General features: G+C 41.0%; 1 protein-coding gene across 2 annotated transcripts in view; it reads left to right on the top strand.

Annotated features, from left to right (window-relative positions):
* The first annotated feature begins 472 nt into the window (after positions 1-472).
* Positions 473-18943, top strand: part of HCN1 (hyperpolarization activated cyclic nucleotide gated potassium channel 1) — a 302872-nt gene continuing 284401 nt past the window's right edge. The window contains exon 1 of one of the 2 annotated variants that reach the window (XM_043547368.1): positions 473-1169. In XM_043547368.1, the coding sequence (XP_043403303.1) occupies positions 799-1169 (371 nt within the window). In that variant the 5' untranslated portion in view covers positions 473-798. The remainder of the gene's footprint in view (positions 1170-18943) is intronic. The other variant, XM_043547367.1, reaches the window with a different exon arrangement.

Genomic DNA, 18943 nt, shown 5'->3' with positions numbered 1-18943 from the left:
CATTTTAATACCAGGCCTCCCACATATGTCAGACACAGGATTAAAAATCACCACTCTTTCTGAGTCTTTCTCTTGCCAAATTGTTTGCACAGGTGTGCACATACACATGTACACAAGTGCAGTCTCTCTCTCTCTCCCACACACAGGCACAGAGTGACAACCCCAGACAAAAGGCACACCGTGGCCCTACACCGTGACCGCAGAAACAGGCCCATGTGCAACTCAGGCGCAGGGGCACGCGCCGGTGCTTTCGGTGCACACACAGAGAGCTCTGCTGCCTACACCAGGCACAACACAACCTGCTTTTGAGTCTGTGGCTCCCAGTCGCGTGGACACAGGCAATCCCACACACCTGCTTCCAGAGGGACACACGTGCAGTTAAAGATAGACACACGGAGCGAGGCGCGCACACACAGTCTCGCTCTCGCCCTCCCCTGTCTCCCACACACGCCCTTCCGCTCCCTCCTCCCCCTTCCCAGCTCCCGAGCCCCTCAAGGACTCCGGGGCGCTCAATGTCAGGCGCAGGGAAGCGGGCGGCCGGGCAGAGCGCGATGCGGCGTTGCCGCCAGCAGAGGGCAGGCGAAGGGAGCGGTGCGGGCGCCGCGGCTTCCCTCCCTCTGTCCCCGGCGTGTCAGTGCCGGCTGGGCTCGCAATGCCAGGAGCAGCAGAGGGGCTGAGCTGCTGAAGGGCACCGGCGGCGGCTGCAGGGAGGAAGGCGGCCGGCCCGCTGGCTGCGCTGCCCCGGACTCCCAGTGCCGCAGGAGCCCGGGCCAGGCTGGAGAGCGCTCCCCCCGCAGCATGGAGGCGGGCAAGCCGAGCTCCTCGCCCGGCAGCCGGGACGATGGCAGCGGCAGCGCCAACGCCTTGCAGGCGAAGCCGGCGGAGAAGGCGCTGGGCAGCCCGGGCGGCGGGAAGGAGCACGGCAACTCGGTATGCTTCAAAGTGGACGGCGGCAGCGGCGGCGGCGAGGAGCCCGGGGTGGGCTTGGAGGAGGCCGTGGGCTCCGGGCGGCAGTACGGCTTCATGCAGCGCCAGTTCACCTCCATGCTGCAGCCCGGGGTCAACAAATTCTCCCTCCGCATGTTCGGCAGCCAGAAGGCGGTGGAGAAGGAGCAGGAAAGGGTTAAAACTGCGGGGTTCTGGATCATACACCCCTACAGCGACTTCAGGTGAGTGCCCCCCCACGCTTCCTCCTCCCCCCCCCCCCCCAGGGGAGAGCTGCCCCGGGGCGAGGGCCGGCGGCGGCTCACAGGTGCCTTCTGCACGCAGGGACCCCCGCCCCTCCGCTTCAGCGTGGCGGCTCCCCCCGAAAAAGAAAGGGACCCCCCCACCCCTCCAGGCAGCGCGCTGGACAAACTTTGGCAAATAAAGTGCAGCCAGTCGTGCAGAGCGCCGCCGTTGGTAGCTTTGCGCCCCCGGGCACGCTGCCAGTCCCCCATTGTGTGCACGCTGCAGCGTGTCTCATGGCCGTGCGCTGGGGACTGTCTCTGGGCGGAAAGGCGTTCGGGGGCGGTGGGAAGGAGCTGCCTGCGGGCAGGCGGCGTGGTCCCGTGTGTGGAGTGTGGCTCTGGGTGCGTGCCCACCACGCGCACGCCTCGGGGTAGCCTGGCGTGGCAGCTGGCATCTCTTGTCTTCTTCAGACGCCTTATGATCCCAGTGCCATGGCCAGCAACGAAAGCCCCACCAGGCTGTGCAAGGGCAGGACCTGAAACCCAGCGCTGGGTTCCGAGTCCGGGGGGGGAAGAGTGCTTCCAGCAAACGCCCGGCGACCTTGGCTACGAGTCTGTGATTAAAACTTTGGGGGTGAGGGGGGTTGTCTCTTCCGGTCCCAAATCTATGTAATGCAGCTTCACGGGGAGAAGGAGGAAACAGGCAAGGCAGAGAGGAAAAGCTCAAGACGAGAGTTGGTGCGAAAACAGCCAAGCTGGAGGGTACTTTTGGCCAGTCGGTTCATTGTGTGAAGGTTGCAAACACTTGAGACAGACATCCCTTGTCCTGTTATTTTAGAGCGAGAACTCGCTGTTCCAGCTTTGCAATTTGATGCTGAACGCACGGCGTGAGCTCTTCAGAAATATTTAAAGGTTATATATTCATGTGACTAAAATGCATGGACTTGAACTAGGTGGACTGAGGGGGAATGGAGGTTTTCTTAATGATTTTTTTTTTTTTTTTTTTTTGCACAGAAAGAGGTTTGTTCCTATTTAATTTACCTGGAGCTTGAAAGTCATCTAGGGAGCGCTCCCACCTTGACCTATAACGTTGTGTACTAGGGAGAAGGAAAACACGTAGAATTTCTACCCGGTCCCTAAGTGGGAGCTAGCCGTGGTGCTGAATGATATGGTTTCTGAAAATCTCGGGTCAATGCAAAGTATAACCTTGGAATCTCTGCCCTTGTGTTTCCTGGAACATGAAGTATGTCAGTGTCCATGTATACCGTAGAAAATATAATTGTGCCTTTCTTAGTCCTTTAAATGCCGAAGAAAGGGCACAAAAGATGCTGAAGAAGCAGGCAATATTAAGAATCGATGACCGTTTCATTTTAATCCATTAATAGTTGGTTTGAAAGCATTTCCAAATTCATGAGGTCTGTCAGGTAATATAAAGCTAAAAAGGTTCCGTAGTATCCTCACAGTAGGGGAAAATGACCTTGCCCAAATCAGAAAAAGCTTATTTTGTTTCGCATAGTGCTACATTATTGTACTATGCCAGGAATATATTGGAGCTCATGCTTCAAAGGAACTCAGAAATCACTTATTTTTCTATGTTTCAAATACTATACAAAATTTGCTTATGATTTAAGTATATTATGGACTTTAACTGCACATATATTTTTCCAGAAATAAAATAAAATAAGATTAGAGTGCAATATGACTTTTTATAGTTAAAACAGTAAATGCAGTATTCAATTAGAATGTTAATGTCAACATATTTTGATTGGCTATAAAACATAAAAATACACAATTAACATAAAATATATTTCCAAAAGGTACAACAATAAACATTTAGGGAGAACTGTATTTATATTAAAAATCAATTCTTGTGAAGAATTAGTTGTTTTACTACATAGTAAGAATTGGTTGGCTGCCTTTGTAAAATTTATTAATCACAATTATAGTAGTACTTTCTGAAATAATAAATGTGCTTAAAAGGGTTGATAGTGTAAGTAAGCAATTCATCAGTCTCTTCATATACATAGAATAGTGAGTGAATGTCATAGAAAGGGATACACCTGTTTAAATCAAATAGTTGCACTGTTCTGTTAAAGAAGAAAGTAGGTTAAATAGTACATTTTTCAAAAGAAATGAAAGAGAGATTCTTATTAAATCCTTGGTTCCAAAGGGACTATTTGCAGTGTGATGTATCACTCAATGGGATGTACTGGAACCTTGCATTCAAGCCCAAGTAAAGGTCAGCACAGCTATGAGAGGAGCAGAGCAGTCACTAAATTGTGACTCTCAGAGTCACGCTTCAGTCCCTGCTTTCTCCTTGTTCCCTAGGGGAAGTAAATTGTATTAGCTCTTTTCTTGGAATAATTTTTTTCCCCCTTTCCATACTAGCTCAGCTGCACTGGCAGGTGCATGGGGAGAGGAGAGCGGGGAGTCAAGCTCCACCACTTGTCCACCCACACCCTTCCTGCCTAGGAAGGGAATGTAGCAGCCTACACAGGGTCTGGTGATGTGGATATCATGCACAGGCAATTAAGGAGGTTCATTATGCCCCCTTGTTTCCCTGCATGGGTGGGCAGCCAGGCTCACAGTTCAAACTAGAGTGAGTAATGGTGGCACAGTCTTGAATTTTGGACAAATGTAGAACATGAGTAACTTTGCTCATGTGAGTATTTCCATTAAAATCAAGTGGACTACTCCTGTGATTAAAGTTATTCAGGAGTATGTAGTTGCAGAATTGGACTCTTAAATGATAGATACAGTAAAATAATATTTTATGTGATATTAGTTTATGAATGAAATAGATTTCTGCCTTACAAGTGAAACATTTTATGCTGATAGTCTCAGATGAAGTAGATCAGTACTTTTCAAGCTATCTGATGTGGGGGACCGACATTTTTTTTCCCCAATGTGCGTGCAGACTGGCAGCCGATGGCTTGCGGACCGGCAGCGGTCCGCGGACCACCACTTTGAGCAGCACTGAAGTAGATAACACATATACTGAAGGAATTCTAACACGCAGTAAGGACTGAATCTTTTCGATTTTTTTTCCAATGAGAGCAGATAGTGCTTCACCCATGGCAGTACTGTGTCTGATATGTGCTTGAACTAGTTGTATTTTGCAAATAAATAAATAAAATAAATAAATAAATGGGGTGGGTGGGAGATAAATGTTCTTTATTATGTCAAAAATTACATGTAATCATTCATACAGATTAGTTCCACAGCTTCTTTTTTTAAGTCCTAGTGGTGGTTTTAAGGCCAGGTTGATACATAGTTTTTGTACCCGTATGATTGCTTCAGTTAGAGATGTGATTTTTATTGGAATAGATATACTGGTACAACTGACTTAGTGTGAATGCAGTTATACATGTAAAAAAGGGACCATATACAGGTATAGCTTATTTCCCTTCCTATACAGGAAATAGATATACCAATATATAGACCTTCATACCAATATAACTGCATCTCCATTAGGATGGTTGCACCACTTTAACTCTACAACTCTTGTGTATAGACAAGGCCTAAGGGTATCTTGGACCCATAATTGCACTATGAATGCCTGTTATACTAGCATTTTAATATGGTATATAAAATCATTTTCTTTCATTCTTCTCCTACTTTAAGTGCCTCTTCACATTTGCATTTCACTATCAAGATAATATTATAAAAAGTAAATATTTGACAGCATCAGACTGGAAAGACACTGAGTAATATAGCTCCTAAAATAGTAAAATTATTATTAACTAATTCCATCACCAATAGAAAAGGCATAGATGCTTTTTAAATGTCTCTGTAGAAAAGAAAGTTGGGCATCAAGTGTAAATTATAAAAACATAAGAATATCGTGTTAACTATGTCAAATGTGGGCAATTTCTGACATGGATTGTTGTACGTTTGTGTTGTTTTCCCCTGCTGCTGAAAATTTTCACTGCATGAAACTTACTTGAAACATTCTTTTTTGCTTTAGATCAAATATTGATAAAATTCCCCTTAAAATACACTGTGGGCTTTTGTGTAAGATTACCTACTGTACAATATTTTGTTGCATGGATGTCATGGCTTTTAAATGCCTTCATTCCCTTCCCTGACCTTTTTTTTTTTTTTTTAATGGTATGAACAGTAGTGTGGAAAGCTCATTGCATGATTTGTAAAAACTCAGTAATTCGATTCAGTTGCTAAAATTGTTGCTGTGTTTAGCACCATGTTTTCTGGAAGCATTAGCTTGTCTGTGGTGCAGAGAAGACTGTGTTCTGCATCAGATATGTATGCTTTTGGGGAAAGAAGTTCCATAAGTATTACGTAGTTTCCCTGTAAAGGGACCATTTGTTTCCAGTAGTCTCTTGCAAGAGAACAACTCCATCTTCTGGGGTTTAATGTCTAATTAGCAAACCATTATGTAAGCTCTGTACTAAATACATGTCAGAAACTCTGTAGAATGCCTCCATTTATCTCTTCACAATCTAGCGGTGATTACTGAATCTGTAACCCTTGATAAGATTTCCTTTTGACTGTGATAAACACACTGTTGTAACTCATACAATTGTTTTTGTTACAGGGTGTAAAATGCTGAGTGTCTCCTGTGGGATGTAGAGTGTGCTCAGATCCATTGAAATCAATGGGCTTGCTCACATGTGTAAGGACTACCCATGTAAAAGAGAGAGTTGCAGTATTGGGCCCTTAATCTATCAAGCATGCTGTGAAATATATCACAAATAAAGAGATATTTGAGTTACTCTGAATTAATCACTTGTTTTTGTATATGTTTTACTCATTTGATCGCATGCTGATTAATGTATTTAATGGTTAACCTTGAAGTAGTGTGACTTATTCATTATCCACTTCCTCTATTAGGGATATTTTATATGTCTGATTTTCGATCGGGTGCTTGCCCCCTAATTACTCAATCCTGCAACACTTACACACATCAGTAGTCCTATTAGCTTCATTGGGACTGCTCATTTGTGTTAGGGTCTCAGGGTCAAGCCCTATGAAATCTTTCTTTTATACATGACAGACTCACAGATCAGCTCACATCTTCATAGAATCTATGCAGTTGTGCATATATTCTATAATATCAGCCAGTATACAGTACATACAAAAGTGAATTAGGAAACAAAAGAGAAAACCTTAAGATTTAGAAGGGTGGATATTTTGCTTTACAAAAATGGCATTCAACTCTTGACAGTTTTAATTGTCAGAATCCCTGTGCTGAAATCTTCTATGTTAGGAGTGCAAATCCTCCTCCTTTTATAATACCTGAAAAAGAAAAAAAAATGAAGATAGTTCTAAAAGTTCAGCAGAAAACTTCAGGGTTTAGTGACTGGAAATGGGGTGTTCCAGATTTAAAGCTTAAATGCAACTAATATTATACAGTGGTAGTATTTATTTATATTGCATCTACCCGGATCCACAAAGGTGCCCTAATCCCAGTTTTGGCTCCACTGCGATCCACAGAACTCCTGCCAAACCCTGTAGGTGCTCACACTTACTTGATGCCTAAGTTTTCAGAGTAAAAATGTCCTAGGTACCTCTATGTTTCTGACTCTGAGCATGTGCATTGTTGCCTCCCTCTAGGCATTCGGATGCCTATCACCCTCCTAAGTCCTAGAACAATTCACAAACCCAGGGAAGATAAGTATTCAGCCACTTAAATCGTGTATGGGGCCTGATCCTGTATGCATGCTCATCGGCTGCCTACTGGATTGGATCCCATTTAAATCTGGCCATGGAAGGTGGTGGTGCTACTCACTTGATTATATGTTTTAGCCCAGTAGTTAGAGCACTCACAGGGGATGTGGGCAACACAGGTTCAATTTCCCCCTCTCAATACTAGTACAGCAATTCTTATGAACAAAACTTTTACAGAACATGAACTCTTCCTTTTGTGTGCATGAAAATGGAGAAATATAGGATAGTTTGAGTATAAAAAATGTCATTGACTTTTGGCCTTTTGCTTACTATATTCCCACAACTTTTGAATTTTTCACTGAGCTCATCCTACTACATTAGCTAACAGCTGACATGACAAAATTGCAGCCTTAACTCAGTTCACTGAAGCATTTCATCAATATCAGGGAATACTTCCTGGCAATAAGGTCTACTAAGCTTTGAAATAGTTTCCCAACTGAAGTAGCAGATGTTCCATCATTTCAGACATTTCAGAGTAGACTGGACAAAGTAATAGGAAGTGTAATGTAGGGTCTAAAACTTTATCTTCATGGAGGAGGGATGGACTAGATGACACAATAGGTGTTTTCCATCTCTGACTTCTATATTTTAATTTGTATAATGTCTCACTGATGGCAGTCACTATATGACTTGTTTGTTTAATGCTCAATTATCCAACTTGACTAACTAAAGTTAGTCATCAATATTTATTTTAGATATCTAAATACCAGTTACAAATACTTTTGTTAACATTTAGGTGCGTCTATAGTATCCCAAGTGGATGGGGGACATGGTTTCTTGCCCTCAGTCCTCTCACCATTATCAAGCAGAGCTGATCAGATATGCAAGTGAAAGCATGCTTCCCTTACTAAGGTTACTGCAGCAGGCCCACATCCTCTGTACACCCTAATACTCTGGGAAGGACTATGCCTTCATTTATTTAAAGAAATCATTTCATTTTATTGATATGTTAGCCTTATGGTGAAGATAGTGTAGAATTAAAGTGCATGGTCTCAGCCTAAGCGCATTTCCAGTATTTCACTAGAGTGTTGTTGTACTCTCGTGTAATAATACATCCATTACGTTGCAGCTCAGAATTAAAATATGCAATTTTCTATAGCATTTTTTCCCTCTTCTTTTTACAGGCAGGTCAGTATTTCTAATTTACAAACAAATTCTAAGAAAGTTAATTTAGATGCAGCAATATATCTAGTCACAGCGGGAAAAAGAACTCAATACACTTAGCAAAAAAAAAAAAAATCCAAACTCTCATTTTTTCAACCTACTTTCAGTTTAACTTAGAATTTTCCCATAAATTCTGTAGCACCCAAGGAAAGTGCACATCAGTTCTTGTTCTTCATAAGAAATGTTCATCTTTTAGTATTCAGCCAGTCTCTGCACATTCTAAACAAATATATGTATGTGTACTGTGTTCACTTGTGCCTCTAAAACATGGTGCTTCTTGGGCATTTTTGGGTCTTTACAATTTTATGAATGATGATTAATTGTATCATGGTAATTTTTCACCTTTGCTTCCTGTACTATTTGCTGATTTGTTTGGACTACAATGATATAAAGTTCTTGATTTTATTTTCTTTTGAAACTTATATGTTGTGAGATCAGCATGATATTTGGAGTTGGACCAGAAGATACAGGTTACATTATTCTGATGAGCCACCAATCACTGTATTTTGCAACCTTTTTGTTGGCCAATTATACTAGGCAGCATTGGCATCCACTTCAGTAGAGCTCTATCCTTGTTTGTCATTTTATAAAGGTATTTCTGGAGTGACCCAGTTGGAGGAATTTGAAGCTAGTGTATTTGGTGGTGAATGCATGACATAGTGATTAGACTACAGAACTGAGAACCAAAGTTGTTGGGTTTATTCCCAGCTTCACGCATAACTTACTTTGGCAAACTAAAATGACCTCTAATTTTGAATGTTTCTGTTTTGAGTGTCCAGTGTGAGACAGCTAGGTGTCTCAAGACACACAGAAATAATACCTACTTACCTAAGAGGAATATTGAATATTGTGAGGCTTAATTAATGTTTGTAAAGTTATTTTCAGAGTCTCAGATGGAAGGCATGATATAAATGAAAAGCATTATTTTTATGAGAAAAATATAAATGTACAAACAATAGTGAAAATTCACTTAGTTTTCTGAAGTATGAATTTCTCAAGCAATGTCCTGTCTCCTTGTGCTTTCACCCGTAAGTGCAAGAGCCCTACCTTTCTATCAACATGACATTTTTAAGAGAAGAAACTCTTAACCTAGTTTGCACCATTTAATTTTTAACCTTACAGTACAGTGCTTGTTAATTGCTTGAAAGGCCTTTAGCCATCTATTTCCTTGGTTCTTTCCCAGAGGCTTGATTTAATTTTAAAAATTAGAGTATTCAGTTCTAATTATTGGTGGGCTCATTCTAGACGTATAGCAAGGTATGTTAATAACCAAAAACTGTATCAGCTGGAGTCAACGTCAGTGATACTTCAAGGACACTGTCATTTAGCTTTCAAAAAAATTGTATGTGAATAGAGCGTTGGCAGTCAGGATCCAGAAATTCAAGCAAGTTGCATGATATTTTGGAATGGACCCTTTTCCCCCCTAGACTCCTAATATTTCTGCTTTTGTTCATGGTGCAACTTAGGACAAAGCCAGAATAGACCTGTTTTGGGAAAACATTTATTTCATTTCCACAGAAATACTTTCCATCAGTCTGCAGAATAAAATAACTTAAGGCCAAATTCTGGTCTCAGTTACACTGGTGAAATTCCCTCAGTGGAGGTTGTAACTGTGTAACTGAAAGCAGAATTTGGCCCTTATTGGCCCTTCCACTCTACGTTATATAGAAATCTTATCCAATGAAGTATGTTTTTTAGTAAATTGTTGATTGATATCCTAAAAGATTCAACACACTGCTGTGTCATATCAACATATTTTCCAAATATTAAAAAATATCACAAATAAATATATTAAAATAGGTACTTGTTATGCCATGTAGCTTGTTTTGTCTTGAATAGGTAAATGCTGAAATAAGACAGGTTCTTTTGAATATGAGACTAGAAATGGTCAAAGCAGTAAAAGAGTTTAATTATAAACAATAGTCACCGGGCCTCCATGGGTCACAATTGAGAATACCAAATTCAGGACAAACTGCTGAGAAATAGGGCAGATATACCCCAAAACTGGAGGTTATTCTCCCATGAGATACACCAAACCAGCAACAAAAGTAAACTTCTGTTTCACCAAACTGGTGAAGTCAGACAGCAGTTTTCTTAAGCATTCCAGTTCATATATCACCAACAAAAACACTAGACTTAGAGATGAGTGGTTCTTTAAAACCAATTTAATCAAATAAAAGGTTCTTCTGATCCCAAAGGACCAGCAACACACCCAAGTCAATTTCCAATTTAGATCTTACCCAAAAATCACGCTGTTGCCAATTCTTTAGTATCTCACATCTAAAGGTTTATTTATAAAAAGAAAGAAAGAAAGGAAGAAGAGTGAGAGTTAAAATTGGTTATAGGAGTCAAATACATATAATAATTGAAAAGTTCTTGGATCAGGCTTGTAGCAGTGATGGAATAAACTGCTGGCTTAAGTTAAGTCTCTGGTTGCTTCCAAATCATTGGAAGGTCCTCGATTCCTTGGTTAGAATGCACCCATTAGTATAAATCCATTGTCCAGAGTTTGAGCAGGAAAGATGCAAAATGGAGATGTTTCCAGTGCCTTTTATAGCTTCTCCCATGTGGAGGGAAACCCATTGTTCTCACTGTGGAAAACTACAGCAACAAGATGGTGTTTGGCGTCGCAAGGGCAAGTCATGTGTCCATGCCTGATTCCGCTTAGTCATAGTAGAAACCATAGAAACCATTACCTGTACTTCAGATAGCGTGTTCACAGGAAAGTCCATTCAGGGGAGGTGGGCACCTTCCATTGTGAGTTAAATGTTCTTTTGATGGGCTGCTCAATTTGAATAGTTCCTCCAAGAGGTTCTGGCTAATTACCTTGTGGGCATTACCCCAGGAGCAAACATTTAGAAATACAGGTATAGAGCCAATACTCATAACTTCAAATACAAAAAAGATACGTGTATACAAATCGCATAATTATATTCAGCAAAGCATAACCTTTCCATAGATACCTTCCTTGACCTTTGTACAAGATTTGTTGCAATTATATAACAATGGTAGAAACAATGATCTACATGGTTATAGTTTATCGATAACGTCACGACAATTATAAAGTTAAGTTTGATAGTGTTTGGAATTAATCTGTTTTTTGCAATTTTCTCCCTTTATCTATCAAAAGAGGAAAAATGAAAAGCAAGCATTGCAAATGTCCTTTAATAATATGATACTAAATACCATGGACCAATTTCTGCTTTCAATTACACATGTACAACCTTACTGAAGACAAACCAATTTAAATAAGAATGTGGCTTGTTGCCTTTTGAGTGTTTTGTCTTTTTTTAGTACAACTTTAGGCTCCAATCCTGCCAAAATGTATTCATATGCTTAATTTAAAGCATGTGAATAGTCCCACAAGAGTTAAGCATGCCTGTGTTTGCAGGACTGGGGCCTGAATCTCAAATCATGTACATAATATACTGATGACTTGCAAATTTGCTTCTATCACCATACTAAAGAGTTTGTCAATCTTTGAGTACTGACACTATCTCTGGATTTCAGAGGCTTTTTGATGACACTCTCCCTCTTCCCAAACCAATTAAAATCCACAAAAGAGCCTCTCTATGCTTGTATGACTGGCTGATTTCAATGGAAATCAGGAGCCTAAATACTTTTGTGTATTGGGACCGTAGACAAGTGACCTAAAGAAAGTTAGAGTAGTCAGAGTTGTGGGCAATATGAGGAGATTTTGCAGTAATAAACATAAAATCCTGCACCAAGGAGAAGAAATAAACAGAACAGATACAAAATTTCAGCACCTGGGAAGATAATGGAACAATAATTAAGCAATCAATTTCCAAACACCTAGAAGATAATAAAGTGATGAGTAACAGTGAGCATGGATTTGTCAAGAACAAATCATGTCAAACCAACCTAATAGCTTTCTTTGACAGGGTAACAAGCCTTGTGGTTAGGGGGAAAGTGGTAGGTGTGGTATATCTTGACTTTAGTAAGACTTTTGATACTGTCTCGCATGACCTTTTCATAAACAAACTAGGGAAATACAACTTAAATGGAGCTACTATAAGATGGGTACATAACTGATTGGAAAACCGTTCCCAGAGAGTAGTTATCAGTGGTTCACAGTCAAGCTAGAAGGGCATATCAAGGGGGGCCCTGCAGGGATCAGTTCTGGGTACTGTTCTGTTCAATATCTTCATCAACGGTGTAGATAATGGCACTTATTCACTTATAAAGTTTGCAGATGATATCAAGTGGGGAGGAGTTGCAAGAGCTTTGGAGGACAGGATTAAAATTTAAAATGATCTGGACAAACTGGAGAAATGGTCTGAAGTAAACAGGATGAAATTCAATGAGGACAAATGCAAAGTACTCCACTTAAGAAGGAACAATCAGTTCCATATATACACGATGGGAAATGACTGCCTAGGAAGGAGTACTGCAGAAAGGGATCTGGGCATCATAGTGGATCACAATCTAAATATGAGTCAGCAGTTTATACTGTTGCAAAAAAAAAAAGAAAATAAAAAGAAGCAAACATCATTCTGGGATGTATTACCAGGAGTGTTGTAAACAAGACATGAGAAGTAATTCTTCTGCTGTACTCCACGCTGATTTGGCCTCAACTGGAATATTGTGTCCAGTTCTGGGCACCATATTTCAGGAAAGATGTGGACATATAGGAGAAAGTCCAGAGAAGAGCAACAAAAATTATTAAAAGGTCCAGAAAACATGACCTATGAGGGAAGATTGAAAAAAATGGGCTTGTTTAGTATGGAGAAGAGAAGACTGAGAGGGAACATGGTAACAGTTTTCAAGTACTGTGACAGGGTCGGGCCAGATGGCTACAGGAGAATGATAGAAGGCAGATATATTAGCCCCAGGTTAAGCAGGTCCCTCTTCCCTGGGTAAGGTAACGGGCAGTTCCAGAACAATCAGGAACTTGCTGGAACCAATTAAGGCAGACAGGCTAATTAGGATACCTGGAGCCAATCAAGAAGCTGCTAGAATCAATTAAGGCAGGCTAATCAGGGCTCCTGATTTAAAAAGGACCTCACTTTAGTCAGTGAGGAGTGCGCAAGGAGCTGAGAGTGGGAGGGCATGCTGCTGGAGGACTGAAGAGTACAAACGCTATCTGGCATCAGGAGGAAGGTCCTGTGGTGAGGATACAGAAGGTGTTGGGAGGAGGCCATGGGGAAGTAGCCCAGGAAGTTGTAGCTGTCACACAGGTGTTACATGAAATACTGTAGACAGCTGTGATCCACAGGGCCCTGGACTGGAACCCGGAGTAGAGGGCGGGCCCAGGATTCCCCCAACTCCTTATTGGATACAGGAGGAGTTGACCTGGACTGTGGGTCCCACCAGAGGGGAAGGTCCCTGGTCTGTTCCCCGACCCACTAGGTGGACCAGCGGAGACTGTGGGGATTGTTCTCCTTCCTTTTCTCCATGCTGACCAGTGATGAGGTTAGCTGAGTGAATGGCAGGTTTGAGCCACTAGCAAAAGTGGCCAAACTGAGGGCTGCCGTGAATCTCTGAGGCAAGCAAATCCGCCAATAAGTGCAGGACCCACCAAGACAGAGGAGGAGCTTTGTCACAGTACATAAAAGGTTGTTACAAGGAGGAGGGAGAAAAATTATTCTCCTGAACCTCTGAGGATAGGACAAGAAGCAATGGGCTTAAATTGCGGCAAGGGCGGTTTAGGTTGGACATTAGGCAAAACTTCCTAACTGTCAGGGTGGTTAAGCACTGGAATAAATTTCACAGGGAGGTTGTGAAATCTCCATCATTGGAGGTTTTTAAGAGCAGGCTAGACAATACTAGAAAATACTTACTGCAGGGGATTGGACTAGATGAACTCTCAAGGTCCCTTCCAGTCCTGTGAGTCTATGATTCTGTGAAAATGGGGGGAACCCCAGAGTGTCAGTCATCCTCTTCGTCATCTTCATGGTCCTAATTGTGACCAGTGGATCTCACCTGGGGTGTTCCAAAGCACACAGGATGCGATACAGCTTTTATAATGGTACACTGATGCCCACTGGGGTCCATGCATCTTTATGAAGGTTTCAACCCCTTTTCCTTATCTACACTTCCACACTCAACTAAATTTAGGGTGCCCCACTTTTTATAGGCTAACTTGTTAGTTCCCCTTACATTTATTAACATTTACTTTATTCAACCACCATAAAGACATGGTTAGCATATTATAATACCCTATGTCTGCAAAAATCCCCCAAATACTCTAACTGGCTTTAACTGGTACATTACAGAACATAGCTCCTAAATACCAGCAGTATAAAACACTTAATGCAGCATTCTGTCTCATGACATCTTGTGATATAAGGTCATTGCTCTCTTGTGACAGCTTACAATCATTCTAGGGTCACTTATTGGGTAGTTGCTTTTGTCAAATCTTTCCTTAGGCCTGGGGTCTTGTTTGGCTAAGCTAAATATCTTACAGAGCTGAGGCCTGTAAACTCTATGTTACAACATTAATTCTTATATTTATGATATAGAGGTGACATATACCTGATAACTTTGTAGCCAAGGATAAAATATATTGTCTAACTGGATGTTTTAGTTAATATTGGGTTTCAGCATAAATCCCTGCCTATTTGTTTGAATTGTTCATAACTGACAGTCTATATACTATATGGATTAAAGCAAATTAACATTTCTTCTCTTAAAAACTTAAACCTATCTTTCTTAAGGAACATTAACATCTGACTAAAAATGTTTTCCCAAATCTCTCAAATAAAATCTCTTCTGCTGAAAGAAAGATCCATGTTCATTATATTTAGTCAACTGAATTTAAGGTGAACCTGGCTGAAAAGTGAAAATAGACTTTAACTCAAGTGTTTTTTCAATGTAGTACGTTAAGAGAAGTTTCCTTCTAGTTTGTCAAAACAATAATAGTTTTAACTGTTAGAAATAATTTTACTTTTACTTTTCATGATTATATTTTCAGATCATAAGTCTGTGATTGAAACTTCTATGAGTGCTAATTCTAGCAGCTTATCAGTGGTTACGGCTATAGGCAACTTTACTTGCAGGCAAACACTTTCCTTTGTCGCCCTTAACCCATACTTTGGGTTGATGATGTGAAGAGCAAGTACCGGTGCTGTGCGATGTCACTTAAGAGTAGGAAATACTTTGTCTGAACTCTCAAAGATCAGAAAGAATTTCTGTACTATGACACTTCAAAGTGGATAGTGGAGAATAAAACATTCAACCAAAATATAAATCTTGCTGGTGAAGTAGATTGTTAAATAATTCTCTTTATATTTTATTGGGTTTTGATTTTATATATTGATAAATATTTATAGGTGGAGCATGTAGTTAATGTTGAACAAGTTTTCATTCTTGAGGATTCTTTTCAAATACTTAGAACTCTATCAATCTTCTGCCTCTCACCCTGAAAACTGGAATATTTCTTCTCAGCTGTAGAGTGATTTCTTTTTCATTTTGGGGAGGAAAACACAGTTGTGTAATTACACTTTTTTGTTTGACATTATTTTGAATAGTTCAGTTGTGTGAATGGGACAGGAGAGAAACAAAGTTTGTCAAGGACATAGCATGTAGGTCAGAAATGTGCCTTTCAGGGTTCAGGTAACATCAGTTTTCATGTAGCCAAATTACAATGGTTTTAAAATGCATTTTGTGCATACACGCTTGTTATAACTAGTGATCTGCCAACTTTCTATGTGAACTGTTAATGCACACATATACAAGTTGAATGCAAATTTCCTTTTTATAAATGGATCTAGATGTTCTACTGTAAAGATACATACATTTATTTTAAAAAAGTAAATGTCATTTCCATTAATGACATGGAATGTGACTTGTGGCAATGCTGATGACAAAGGTGTGTGTTGGAAAGAGGCAGAGCTCTGAAGGAGTTCTGCCTTGCTGTATTGGCTATTGTGAATATGCATATGAAATGAGGCAATAGCTCTAGCCTCACTGGTTGAACACATTTTTCAGGATAGAGCACTTTACTGCTTTCTAGCAAATAGTTGCACACTTATTAAAAACAGCCAGGGAAATTCCATTATTATTTGGTATTGAAGTAGTCTGCAAAGGACCTATTGAGGAATGGAGCTTCACTGCACTAAGCTCTGCACAGACACATGAAACACTGTTCCTGACCTGAAGAACTTGGTTACTGAGCTTCAGGCTGGTGGACCATGTGGGTTTTGTGCCGATCTACCTGTGTAGAGCTCAGTGAAGCTTCATAGATTCATAGATACTAAGGTCAGAAGTGACCATTATGATCATCTAGTCCGACCTCCTGCACAATGCAGGCCACAGAATTTCACCCACCCACTCATGCGAAAAACCTTCTCTGAAGCAAAATGGAACAACAAGGGACTGTAATGAACAGCACGAGCCTAAGGAGAAGGAGCAAGGGTAATACTAATATGTTTACATGGTTATACAGGCAAAAAAAAGGCACATATTGATGCAACACCCTCATTTGGAAAACCTTACATTATAAATATTCAGGCCCCAAGGACCTTAATCTTAAAATTAGGGGAGATATTCCCATTGTATATTTCTGAGATATTGCACCTGCTAAATCCGAACACAAGTCTTGCATCCACAATATTCTTCTACTCTATGGAATTCAGAGCAGTCTGATTGTAGGAAAACCCCAGTTTGCTGTGTAGCCTCAAGTCACACCAACCCTTGTCCAGTTGAGAGATGCATACTGGAGTTGTGAGCCCACTGACAACTTATGTTAGATCAGCCTGGAAGTGCCTTAAAGAAGAAATCATAGATTGAAAATAAATATCATCAAGGACATTGTTCCTTGCTGAAGCGCTCATTATTCCCCATGCTTCAAGACAGTGGAATACTGAAGGGAAAAACAAACCTGAGTAACTTTTTCCCCAAATATGTATGGAATAAGCAGGGTCTCTGCAACAACTAAAATAAGTGACAGTTGAAATGATTTTAAAATAAAATTCAGTTTCCCCCAGGCTAGTTGAATAGGTAGAGAACAAAATGCTACATAGAGCTCATCTACTGCTTTGCAATGCAAAGCTCAGTACAAACATTAAGTAATGCTAATTAATTCTTAATCACTATTGGGTAGGCATGCATTTTAAACTGACTCTTCATCTTAACTAGGATGTCCTGTGGCAATAAATAAACCAACAAAGCTTCAGTAGATTCCAGAGGTATCAAAAGCACTATATCATCAGTGAATGTAGAGTAGCGTGACTGTAAGTAAAGAGGTTTAGCAATCTGTAATGGAAGAGATGTAATTAAAAGCAAAATTCATATATTAAAATAAAACAGAAAACACTTTAGTAACAACCACGACTTACCTGGTTTTATATTTTTTCTATTTAAAATAACTCCTTTCATAACTGAAAAGTCATACAATTTATTTTGTGACTTTCTTATGAAAATTTGACTATGAAATATTAGAACTCCCACTGATTTAGAAGTCAGGCTATTTAGTTTCTGGGTTGATAAATGCATGTAAAATTTAAAAATTGGGATCATTCCTCACAGTGCACATGAATTGAAAATTATGGTTCAAAGGAAGGGAGTTACTGTTATCACCATTCCAGTCTGCACTCTTCAGGCTCTTCCGGTCTCCTTGCCCAACCAGTCCTAGTCTTCCCCTCTGAGCTTCATGTCTAAGGGATTGTCTTCACTACTATGCTACATTAGCACCAATGCAGAGCATCGGTGAAGACGTGCTACGTTCGCGGGAGAGTACTCTCCCATCGACGTAATTACTCCACCTCAACGAGAGGCAGAAGCTATATCGGCGGAGAGTGATTCCCGCCAATATAGCACAGTATAAACACGGATTTAAGTCAATACTCCACTAGGGGAGTGGCTTTTCAACTCCTGAGTGACATAGGTTACATCAGCTTAACCGGTAGTGTAGACAAGCCATGAGCCCCAATCTCTTCCACCACCGCAGGCTCCTTGTCGCCAGTTTCCTTGCTCAGCTAGTCCTAGTCCTCCTAGCCCTGCAATCTAATGTTTTTCTTTTTCTCTCCCCTTCTCCCACCCACCACTGTCTCCCCTTTCCCTTCCCCGTGCATCTTGTCCAGTCTGTCTACGCCACCCTTATTCCTTCCACCTCCACAGTTTATTTTATTCCCTATGTGGTTTTATACCATGCTCATCACCATAGTGTCTGGTCAACATCCAGTAGTGCTTTAGGCAATGAAACTAACATCTGTTATATGTTTGGCTGCTTGTCTCGCTGTCCAGCCAGTCCCAGTTCTTCCCTTGCACCCTGACTTTTTGATACATCTGTTTCCCTTCTCCCTACAATGGTTCCTACTCCCAGTCTCCTTGTTCAGCTGGTCTGTTTCTCCTCCTCCCCCAGCTGCTGGGCCAATCTCAGTCCCTCCCCACTCATTTCCCTCCCTGACTCCCAGTCAGTTGTCTGCAGTCTATAAGTACCTAGCCAGGGAAAACAAATTTTATAACTGAAGAAATCCATCTGGCAGAGAAAGGTATGACATGATCCAGCAAGTGGAAGTTGAAGCTAGACAAATTCAGACTGTAAATAAGGTGTACATTTTTGACTGAGGGTAATTACCCATAAGAAAGTATAACATGTCCAAACTGTCTTCATTCCATACAACCTGCCTCAGAAAAATCCTCCATATTTTTTGGCCCAGAACAATCTCAAACCAATATCTATTGACACAGTGCAGCCAAGAGGATCTGAGCACCATCATTGCCAGGAAGCGTTGGAGATTGATCGGTCATGTGCTTTGGATGGAAACTGATTCCATCACCAGAGTAGCAATAAGATGGACACCTGAAGGCAAGTGAAAATGAGGCTGCCCGAAAACAACATGGCGAAGAGCTGTGGAAGCTGAGCTGAAAAGCCTGGGGCACAGCTGCGGAACCATTGAAAGACTTGCCAGAAACAGACAGCAGTGGAGGAGCTTCGTCACTACCCTAAGCGCCAGAGC

Source organism: Chelonia mydas, chromosome 5, assembly GCF_015237465.2.
Source record: "Chelonia mydas isolate rCheMyd1 chromosome 5, rCheMyd1.pri.v2, whole genome shotgun sequence".
NCBI lineage: Eukaryota > Metazoa > Chordata > Testudines > Cheloniidae > Chelonia > Chelonia mydas.
Note: the sequence above shows the minus strand (reverse complement) of the source record. Positions and strands in the feature narration are given on the sequence as shown.